Here is an 11,511-nt window from a genome sequence, read left to right on the forward strand (position 1 = left end):
TTCAGCTTTGTATTCTTGTTATTAAAAAAACACCTAGACATTCCGTTGTTGCACCCACAACCTAGGTTTAAGGTGCCATTTAGCTCCTAGCTTTTGTATCTCAGTTTCTAACACTGGTGCAAGGATACAGGTAAATTTGAACCGCGTGTTATGGGCAACAAGTAAAGGGTATTGGGAGAAGATATGCCAGCTCACAAAAATTCAGGACATTTTAGATAGGCTCTGCAGAGATTATGCAAAATTGGTGCTTCTTTATGTCAACACCACAATACCAGCAAAGGTGGTCAGCACCTTGGTCTTCTGATCTGGAAGAACCCAGATTAATACTCCCACTACACCTTGGCTTTTGCCAAAGAGGCAGATTAAGAGATTTATAAAACAAGGACTTGGAGATTCTGGGTCATGCCAGGATTCCCATAAGCAGCATGCTAGGATTAAGAAAGAGAAATCTAGAATATTTGTGTGCATTTCTAGTTGAAAGTTCAGATGCAGTTTTCAAAACTGTTTCTATATTAACAAAGAACTGAGAATACCGTATTTTAACACCAAGATTATGTTGGCAACTGTTAAATAAAGTATATCAACCAAGGTTTTTATTTTTACTTAACTAGCACTCTTGTTAGCTGCTGAAGTAATTACATTTGACCTAAATTCTATATTCTCAGCATTATATTCTAATTCCCACCATCCCATAACAGTGCATTATACTGGAAATCCCCTTTAATCATGTGCACTGTCTAGTAGGTTGCAGGGAATGAAATTGTTCACACTGGGCAATTTTTCCATTACTAGCAAATAGCAAACTAATTAGCAACTTGACTAGCATAAGCTGCAGTGGTTCAGGGCAGTGTGACACAAGCTCATTTCTGATGAGAAAAGTAGAGCAGATATTTCTGCCCTGCAACCTGGGAACCTCAGCCCTTCATTATTATCACTTAAGTTTGCCACTTTGCACCGGTCTAGAGAAAACAGATTGGATGCACCGGTCTCTAGAAAACAGATTTCATGCATAGAAAGGGCTGCAGGGCCCAGCCATGAGTTTGTTGTGGATGTCTGCAAGGGAAGCCTAGTTGTGCATGGCCACAGCTTGAATAGAGGTCTACCCATGTAAGCTGTTGCCTACCGGCACCAACAGTTAACATAGGATGGGGCTAGGGGAAGCTGCACAACCTTGAGGTGGACTTTAATAGCATATGTCCTTTCTATGTGTAGAACACATAGGAAGCTGCCTTCAGACTAGTGGTCCATCTACCTCCATATGGTCTACACTGGCTGGCAGCTGCTCTCCAAAGGGCATTACCAGGCTTCCCTGGAGATACTGGGGCTTGAAACTGGGACCCACTGCATGCAAAGCAGAGAGCTGTGGCCCTTCCCCTATGATTCACGTGCAAAGGGAGTATGAATGGCCTGTAGCAAAACTATTGGTGTTCTTACCTTCAATCAAGATGGATATCATACTGCAGCTTTTAAGACCAGTGCAGTCTAAATGAACACCCAGTGAAATCTTTCTGTAATGTGGTCTGATTATTGCAATGTAAAGGAAGAAATACTGTAGTTTTGCTGCTAGAGACTCTGCAGTGCATTTGTAGGCTCTATGGTTCTGATGTTCTTCCTGGACAGATAGGAGTATAACTACTAAGTCAAAGGAAGTTGCTCTGATCAGTTGAATAGAAAAGTCAGAGCTATATGCCTTGCTTAGCTTTTAAAATGAGAATAAAATGAACATTAGTGGTTCCCTCCATCCTGAAATCATTCTGACCTTTTTTTTTTATAATTGGAGGCCTACTGTAATTACTCCTGATTGCAATTAAAAAGAGAATCTCATCTAGTTATCGATATATTATAATTTAAATAGAGAAGAGCTATTTAAACAATTCATCACAAACATAACACTTTAGTGGTTATTTGATTATAAAGGCAGTTCTTTGAAAACTTGGAATATAATGAAAGGCAACAAAGAATGCAAAAGGAAATGTTTTTTTCTACCTAAGAACACAGTTGAAAGTTACTGCATGCTTTTATTTTTGATTAACAATAGGAAGGTGACCGCCTGAGTGATGAAGACCTGTACAAGTTTCTTGCGGATATGAGAAGGCCATCTTCTGTTCTACGGAGGTTGAGACCTATCACAGGTATTTTTGGTGATCTTTCTGAGAAGGCTGAGGCCTTTTTTGGTTTAGTAGCCACTGGCACCTTGAATGGCTTCAATTTTGGTTCTGTATCTGCTTAAGTATTTGTTATTCAGTAACAGTATGTGGGTCCAGTAACCCATTTTATAACGCATGGGTAGCTTCCATTAGATTAAAACATTGGACAGAGAGCTAATTCCTTATTTTTCCATAGCTCATCAGTGCTGAACTAGAAAAGTAATATTACAAATTAATCTCATTTTTCCCCACTATTCCTCTGAAACTGTTGTTTCTGTGGCTGGCTCCCTTTGTTTGTTTGTTTTTGGATCTGAACGACTCAGATTTGGGCCCCCAGGAGGAACAAAGTCTGAGAGGTCTTATGAGTCATTCTTGATAGCAGCCTTCTTGAGCAGACTCATTCTTGAGTCATTCTTGATTATTTTTCCAACAATGCCTTAAGCAAGTAAAACCCCTTCTGGGGATTGACAATCCTAACCTCCCAGTATATTATTTGCTATCGCATCACATTGCTTCTTTTGGAAAATAATTGTGAATATTTAATTTCTTGCCTTTTGACTATTAAACTCAAATAGGTATTACAAGTAAAGCCCCCAAACTGATCAGATCATAAAACATTTTTACTAACCTTTTGACACAAGGCTGGGTGTTGATCTTGGAAAGTTATTTCTCCTCTTCTTTCTGACTTAGCACCTGGCTGTGGCAGGCTGCTAGATAGACCAGTGATCAGATAGGCTGCTAGTGGATCCGTGATCAGACTCGACATAAGGCCTGTGTTCCTAATAAAAACATATACGAGCAAGTGGTCTTTCAGAAAGAGCGAAACTCTTACTTTTTTAATGCAGAACAAGACAAATATTTAAAGGCACACTTTTAAAATAAATAAATAAATAAAAAGAAGGGTGTTAACACTGTTTTCTTGCCACTGTATCCTGATGCCTGCCTACCTATGCAAAGCAGCATTAGAACTTTGTGGCTAAAAGGGGAAAAAAGGGCCATATTTTGTAAAGTTTTCCTGATTCACCACCTGGTGATGATTGTTACTCATCATGGGCAGCCAGGCAAATGGTTGCTTACCAGATTGGTTATACTGCTAATTTTTCTCCACATAGCTCAGTTGAAGATAGACATTTCTCCAGCCCCAGAAAACCCACATTATTGTCTAACGCCAGAGTTGCTGCAAGTCAAACTTTACCCTGATAGCAGAGTACGACCAACAAGAGAGATCCTGGAGTTTCCTGCAAGGGATGTTTATATTCCAAATACAACATACAGGTAAGAGTGGAATTTAAATTTTAATTAGTTTACATGGTACTCTCTTTCATCTAGATGTAGTGATTGAGGCAGATCACACAGAGATTGCTAAGTCTGTTCAGGATAATCACACTTTCAGTAATCAGGTAATTGCTCGGAGAACAAAGAGTCTTCAGGGGAGGCTTTTTAATTTCTCGTTTAGTAAATCCGTTATAGCCTGTATCCTCTGGATTTTGTTTTCATATTTCTGGAAGCTGATTAAAGTTACCTGTCAGGGAGGTTCCCCCCCCGGAACGACAGGAAAGCTTTGGGAAATATAGAGAAGTGGCTCCTCTTCTCAGCAGCAGTGATACTGGCTCGGATTCCCCGAATTCCAGCGAGGGGGACGAAAAAGGGGGGGAAGCTAAGAGCACAGTTTCACAGCGGCAGCTTAGAGCTGAGAACTGGGACAGAGGTCAAAATCTTTCGTTGGCTGACAAGAGAAGGGGAGGGGGACGAAGGGGCTGGAAATTTCCCAGGATGCTTTGCTGGAAGGGGAATAGGAGGAGCCCAGTGCGGGCATCTGATTTGAAATGAACAGACGTGTTTTAGCTTCGCTCTTGTAAATAGCTTGCTCAATAAATTAGCTTAGTTCTTTGAAGCTGCCTGCCTCCGGAGCGTTCTTTCTCATGAGCATCAATCAAGCCCTACCTGACAGCATGCCCGCACTCCTTGCCTGTTGCTTGTGAGAGTTATCTTTTGGATCGGCTGTGAAGAGGCAAAATGAGCTCGGAGGAGGCGCGATTGCTTGCTGCTGGGGAGCAGCTGAACGCTCTCCAGAGACGTGTGGAGGCTTTGGAGACATTAATTGGGCAAAGAGACGAGGAGCTGAAAGGAACCCGGCAGCAATTGGCAGCGGTCCAGGCACGGAACGGTGAGCTGGAGGGCCATGTGAAACTGCTCAATGCCCGGTTGGAGGAGCGACGGCAATTGGAGCAGCATGGGCAGCCAGGGGCCGTGGGGAGGAAGCTGAGCGGATTGGTGAGCAGATTTGGGGGCAACCCCAGTGAATATTTGGATTTTAAGACTGAGATGCAGTATGCCTTGAAACTGCAGGAGGGGGATTTCACCCACGACAGGGAGAGGATTGCGTACGTAATTACTCATCTGGAGGCGGGGGCCAAGGCGTGGGTTCGGCCTTTAATAGCCTCAAAGAATAAATGTTTGGAAGATGTCACGCAATTTTTTCAAGCTATGGATGCGATGTATGTGTCTTCGGTCCAGAAGGACGTGGCTCAGCAGGAGCTGCTGACGCTTAAGCAGGGAGCCATGACGGTGCGCGATTATTGGGCCCGATTCTCGATGCTGATCCATAGCGTGGGATGGGACTTGATGGGAGAACAGACTCAAGCTATGTTCATGGGGGGCCTCAATGAAGAGGTGAAGGACGAGCTGGCCCGTTGCCCGCGCCCTCAGGACATGAATGAACTGGCGCGAGTCTGCCTCTCCATTGGGGTCAGGTTGGAGGAGTGCGCTCGGCTGAAGGGGGCGCAAAGGGCGGAGCGTTACTTCAGCAACCGCGTTCCAGGCGGTGGTGGGAATGTACAAAGGATACAGTCTCAGCCAGAGCCCATGGAGATTGGAGGAGCACCGGCCAAGCTGCTGCAGGCGCCAGGGAGCGGGCGAAAGGTGGAAAGCAAGGCTCCTAAGACGGGACTCAGGTGCTATGTGTGTTCCCAGACAGGACATTTTGCTCGGGCGTGTCCCCAGAGGAGGGGATGGCAGGGCATGGCGGGGACGGTTCAGCCTGAACAGGTCAAGGCGGATCCGCAGGGAAACGAGGCAGCCTGGCTGGAGAGAGGAGGGGCCAGCAGTCAGGCGGAACAGCAGTGAAAGTGCCCCGACCAGAGGCGCCCAAGCCTAGCATCGTGGTCAGAGTGACTCTCGAGCTCCCTAATGGCCATCCATTGGAGGTCCAGGCCTTGTTAGACTCGGGGGCAAGTGCGGATTTTTTCAGTAGGGATTTCGCGCTGGAGCACCAGCTGCATTTGCTCCCGTTGGACTTTCCCCTCCAGGTGTCGACGATTGATGGGAGAAAGCTGCTGGGGGGTGAAATCACCCATCAAACCCCGCCGATGCGCATGAAAATTGGGGGGCATGCGGAGGTCATAGCGTTTAACGTCACAACCTTGGCAGGGCCGCCCATCGTGTTGGGAATGAGCTGGCTAAACCGACATGACCCTGTGGTGGCCTGGCATCAGAGGTCCTTGACGTTTGGTTCCGCCCACTGCGTGGAACACTGTCTGGGTGGGAGGAGCAGCGAGAGCCGGAAGGTGGTGGCGGCGGCAGTCCAAGTCGAAAAGAGGGGCCAGTTGCCAGAGATTTACGCGGAATTTACCGAGGTGTTCAGTGAAAGGGAGGCTGACCGTTTGCCCCCCCACAGGTCCTACGACTGTCAAATCAACTTGGTGCCAGGGGCGAGGTTGCCGACGGGGAAGCTGTACGCTATGTCGGACAAGGAGATGGAAGACCTCAAGGAGTTTATCGACAAGAATCTGGAGCGTGGTTTCATACGAGAATCGCGAGCAGTGGGAGGTAGTCCCGTTTTCTTCGTGGGTAAGAGGGACTCCTCCCAGCCTAGGTTGGTCGTGGACTTCAGAAGGATCAACTCCCTGACGCAGCCGGTGACGTTTCCCATGCCGCGGATTGACGATCTGCTGACGAGGGTGCGCAAGGGCAAGATTTTCACCAAGTTGGACTTACGGGGAGCCTACAATTTGATCCGAGTGAGAGAGGGGGACGAATGGAAGACAACCATGTTTACCCCCCTGGGCAGTTATGAATATTTAGTGATGCCCTTCGGATTACAAGCGGGAAGCGCCTGTTTCCAGGCCTTCATGCACCACGTGCTGGGTCCCCTCTTGTACAAGAGTTGTGTCTGCTATTTGGACGACGTGCTCATCTACTCAAGCAATGAGGAGGAGCATGTGCGGCACGTTGAGGTGCTGAGGAGACTGCAGGAGCATCGATTGTACGCTAAGCTGGAGAAGTGTCAGTTTCACGCCAAGGAAGTGGACTTTCTGGGCTATCGCTTGACCGACAGAGGTCTGGCCATGGACGGGGAGAAGGTGAAGGCGGTGTTGGAGTGGAAGAGCCCCAGGAACAAAAAAGATGTGCAAAGGTTCCTTGGTTTCAGCAACTTCTACCGCAAGTTCATCCCTAACTTTGCCAAGGTAGCGGGGCCCATAACTGACTGCTTAAGTGGCAAGAAGAAGTTCATGTGGTCAGAGGAGGCCCAAAGGGCTTTCGAGCGTCTGAAGCAGGTGTTTGCATCGGAAGAACAGCTGATGCATGTGAACGCACGAGCTCCGCTCAGGGTGGAGACAGATGCGTCTGATCGAGCAATTGGTGCAGTGCTTTTGCAGCAGGACAATGCAGGTGATTGGAGGCCGTGTGCCTTTTTCTCTAGGAAGCTGAACAAGTCAGAGCGTAACTACACGGTGTGGGACAAGGAGCTGTTGGCCATTTATGCCGCTTTCAAGCAATGGAGGCACTTTTTGGTGGGGGCCAAGCATCAGATACAGGTCTGCACCGACCACAAAAACTTGGAATATTGGCGCACGGCGAGAGTGTTGAACCAACGGCAAATTCGTTGGGCGGAGTTTTTTGCTGACTTCTACTTCAAGATCCAGTACGTTCCGGGGGAGCAGAACGTCAGAGCGGACGCCCTGTCACGGAAGCCCGAGTACCTGGAGGATGAGGGTCCTCCGGAGCCAAGGCACATTTTCAACCAGCAGCAGTGGGCCTGCGGGGGGATTCTGGATCTCCGGGGGGAGATTGCCAGACTGATCAAAAATGACAGCTTTGCCAACAAGCAACTTCAAGACATCAAGGGGGGTAACTCGAAAGGGGATTTCGTTGAGAAGGAGGGGTTACTCTATCGCAGGGGTGTGTTATATGTACCTGAGGGGGAGTTGAGGGCCAAGGTACTTAAGCAGGTCCATGACACGCCCACGGCAGGACATTTTGGTCAGCGCAAGACCATGGACCTGGTCACGAGGGACTTTTGGTGGCCAGGAGTGGGGGAGGACGTGAAGGAGTATGTGCAGGGGTGTGACATGTGTCAAAGGGCCAAGGGGGAGAGGGCGGCACCAGCGGGGCTTCTGGAACCGTTACCCACACCCAATGGGCCTTGGGAGGTAATTTCGGTGGATTTTATCACTGATTTGCCGCGTTCCCAGGGGCAGACGGCAGTATTGGTGGTGGTGGACTTGTTCACCAAGATGTGTCATTTCGTGGCATGCCCAAGGGCCGTCTCGGCGGAGGAAACAGCCAAGTTGTTTCTCAAGCATGTATTTCGCTTGCACGGTCTGCCCTTGCGGGTGATTTCGGACCGTGGACGGCAATTCACCTCTCGGTTTTGGCGCAAGCTCATGGACTTGCTGCAAGTAGAGGTGGCGCTATCCACGGCCAGGCACCCTCAGACCAATGGCCAGGCAGAAAGGGCAAATGGGGTGTTGCAGCAATATCTGCGTTGCTATGTGAATCAGAGGCAGACGGACTGGGTGGACAAGTTGCCACTGGCCGAGTTTGCATATAACAACGCAGAGCACGTCACCACGGGGATGAGTCCTTTCATGGCCAATTATGGGAGACATCCAAGGGCCTTTCCGGGAAGGGAGGAGGAGGTCTTAGAGGTGCCAGCGGCACAGGAGCTGGTGGGAGAAATGGTGAGAGTACACCAGCAGCTGGTGGAAACATTGGAGAAGGCCAAGGAGGACTACAAGAGGGATGCAGACAGGCACAGAAGGGAAGGGGAAAGCATCCAGGTAGGTGATCGAGTATGGCTGTCTTCGAGAGGTCTGCCCATAAGGGAAGGGTGCAAGAAGTTGGCGCACCGCAGGCTGGGTCCGTTTGAGGTTATCCAGCAAGTCAATCCCGTCACCTTCCGGCTGCGGTTGCCGGAGGTTATGCGGATTCATCCGGTGTTTCATAGGGCACTCCTATCCAAATACAGGGAGGGGAGTCGCTTCCATGGGGGGGCCCAGGGGGAGGTGCCAATCCCGAGGTTGGGAGAGGAGGAAACGTGCAACGAGGTCACCGAAATCCTGGACTCCAGGTGGAAGGGAGGTAATCTGGAATATTTGGTGGCTTGGGAGGGGCAGCCGGAGTCGGAGAATGCGTGGGTCCCAGCTGATACCATCACGGAGGAGTATCTGATACACGAGTTCCATGCATTGTTCCCGCACAAGCCCAGACTGATGCGGAGTGCTTTGGAGGAGGTTTTTGCCCCCACTGACGACAGCGAGGAGGAGTTCTGGGGTTTCAGATCGGGGGGTAGGTCAGACAGTGAGGAGGAGGAGGTAACAGGTGGGATACCCGCAGGGTTTGAGGACATCTTCGCTCCTACTGATGATGAAGAGGAGGAGGACTTCCGGGGTTTTCCCGCGTCCCCCTCCAGTCGGGAGGAGAGGGAGTTGGGAGAGACGGGAGGAGGCGCAGAAGGTGAAGATAAGAGCCCGACCTCGGGGGAGGAGGGGGGCTTTGAGGGGGGGGTGGATGTCAGGGAGGTTCCCCCCCCGGAACGACAGGAAAGCTTTGGGAAATATAGAGAAGTGGCTCCTCTTCTCAGCAGCAGTGATACTGGCTCGGATTCCCCGAATTCCAGCGAGGGGGACGAAAAAGGGGGGGGAAGCTAAGAGCACAGTTTCACAGCGGCAGCTTAGAACTGAGAACTGGGACAGAGGTCAAAATCTTTCGTTGGCTGACAAGAGAAGGGGAGGGGGACGAAGGGGCTGGAAATTTCCCAGGATGCTTTGCTGGAAGGGGAATAGGAGGAGCCCAGTGCGGGCATCTGATTTGAAATGAACAGACGTGTTTTAGCTTCGCTCTTGTAAATAGCTTGCTCAATAAATTAGCTTAGTTCTTTGAAGCTGCCTGCCTCCGGAGCGTTCTTTCTCATGAGCATCAATCAAGCCCTACCTGACAGTTACCACTTCTTAGTTTAGTGCATGTTCAGAGGATTACATAAGATATACTAGTTCACAGACTGGTTGTTATCCTGTTGTTCATACAATCTGGTAAAAAATGAAGTAAATGTAGATGCCCTAAGTCTTTTAATGTTCTTCTGTTGTTGTATTCATCTTTGCTTTGTTTAATTCTAAATTTTATCTGTCATGTTCTCATAATTGGTATTTAGAATTTTATATTTTAAAAATTCATCCATTTTCCTAATTTATCTGACTGTGGCTACAATCTTATGCTCTTAAGCCCTGTTGAATCCATAAGGACACAGGCTTGTACCTAGTGCAGGGCTAAGTAACTGTCCCATCAGCATAAGGATTTACACTTGGATAACAAGACTCTCACCTTCTCCCGCCATATGTGCCACCACTCTCCCCAAAACCCCAGAGGGTTGGAGAAATCCCCAGAACAGTTTTAGTGTGCATGGGGGGGGGGAGAGAAAGGGGAGGACAGTCCCATTGCACAAGTGGAATTACTTACACTCACGAGAGGTTGTTGTTGTTGTTGTTGTTCAGTCGTTCAGTCGTGTCCGACTCTTCGTGACCCCATGGACCAGAGCACGCCAGGCACGCCTATCCTTCACTGCCTCTCGCAGTTTGGCCAAACACATGTTAGTAGCTTCGAGAACACTGTCCAACCATCTCATCCTCTGTCGTCCCCTTCTCCTTGTAACCTCTCCACGAGAGGTTACTTACCGGTAATGCTGCATTGAATATAGATCCTGAGATTCCCTTTCAGGTGTCCGCCCTTGAGGTGGTAGAATAGATGTTGGATTGTTCGGCATAAGATTATTTCACCTGATAGTTTATATGAAAATACGTACATCAAACTCTTCCCTCAAGTAGCATATATAATGCTGTGTAATATGGACATTTCCTTCCCAATATATTAGCCCTCTAGACAAGTATCTGATTCCATCTTTGCGAGAGTTTCTTTCCTTTCACAGTTGCTCCCCACTGAACTTTCAGAATCAATACACTCCGCAATCATCTGACTCCTTCCTTGGAAGTCCTTCTTTCTTCTGTTTAGCTGATCTAGTGCTAGGGTAGTCTGAAGCAGCTTTTTTCATTTGGGGAACCTCTTGTAACAAGAAAACTGAGGCCAGATTCACATTTAGCCACTTGCACATAGGAGACGTCTCTGTGGTCTGCTCTGGTCTGATGCCATTTGCAAGAATACCTGGATGGAGGTATATCATAAGAGCAGGGTAAAGCACATGGTTTCATGGCATGCCACCATCCATTTTGGTTATTGATGCTATAAAAATCAAGACTGAACTTCAGTTTATTAGGCACTGTGAAGTTACACCATCTATAATTGTTTCTTTACATTGGGATGATATCGTTTTGTAAACAAGGTTATTAAGCCTCTCCAGAGCTGACATGCTTCCAAAAGCTTTGCTGCATAATTTACTGCAGGGATGGGGAAGCTATGGCCCTCCAGATGTGGTTGGATTTCAGCTTCCATTATTATTATTATTATTATTATTATTATTATTATTATTAAAATTCTATACCACCATTCATCCAAAGATCACAGGGTGGTTTACAATATAAGAACCAATATAAATACATAACATTATTCCTGACCATTGGTCATGCTGACTGGCCCAATGGAAATCGGAGTCTTAACAATATTGGAAGTTGGAATGGAAGAGGTTCTCCAAATCTGATTTACCGCAGCACAAAACTCTAGGCCTAAAAAACAAACAAGCAACAACCCCCAGTAGCTTAACTGAGCTGAAAAGTGATTTCTCCCAAATTTGGTTTTATGTGGAGAGTCTTAATTTTATTCAATAGATGAAGGCTGGAAAGAGTTATATTTCTGAAAACTGTATTTAGCCATCACATATGAATAACTGAAAATTGTTTTATCGCAGAAAGAGCTTTCTCTAAAACCTGACTGTTCTTCTGGGAACAGGCCAAATTTCTTGTTTCTCAAGGAGAAATTTAATTAACTTCAATGCCAAATCAGGAAGAGAATTTGGAAGGCAATTCCATGTCTCTTTTCAACTAAGTATATTTTTAGGGATTAGGGCAGAGGGATAATAATTGTGGTCAGCCAACCATCAGGGAGTGTGCAATAAATCAAGGCAGGTAAAAGTCTT

At 47.6% G+C, this 11,511-nt stretch overlaps 1 protein-coding gene across 10 annotated transcripts in view; it reads left to right on the top strand.

The window, feature by feature from the left end:
* DOCK7 (dedicator of cytokinesis 7) overlaps positions 1-11,511 on the top strand; it is a 118,602-nt gene that overhangs the window by 38,381 nt on the left and 68,710 nt on the right. For all 10 annotated transcript variants that reach the window (XM_033151918.1, XM_033151919.1, XM_033151920.1 and 7 more), the window contains exons 13-14: positions 2,039-2,132; positions 3,260-3,422. In XM_033151918.1, the coding sequence (XP_033007809.1) occupies positions 2,039-2,132; positions 3,260-3,422 (257 nt within the window). The remainder of the gene's footprint in view (positions 1-2,038; positions 2,133-3,259; positions 3,423-11,511) is intronic.

The sequence above is a fragment of the Lacerta agilis genome, chromosome 6 (assembly GCF_009819535.1).
Source record: "Lacerta agilis isolate rLacAgi1 chromosome 6, rLacAgi1.pri, whole genome shotgun sequence".
NCBI lineage: Eukaryota > Metazoa > Chordata > Lepidosauria > Squamata > Lacertidae > Lacerta > Lacerta agilis.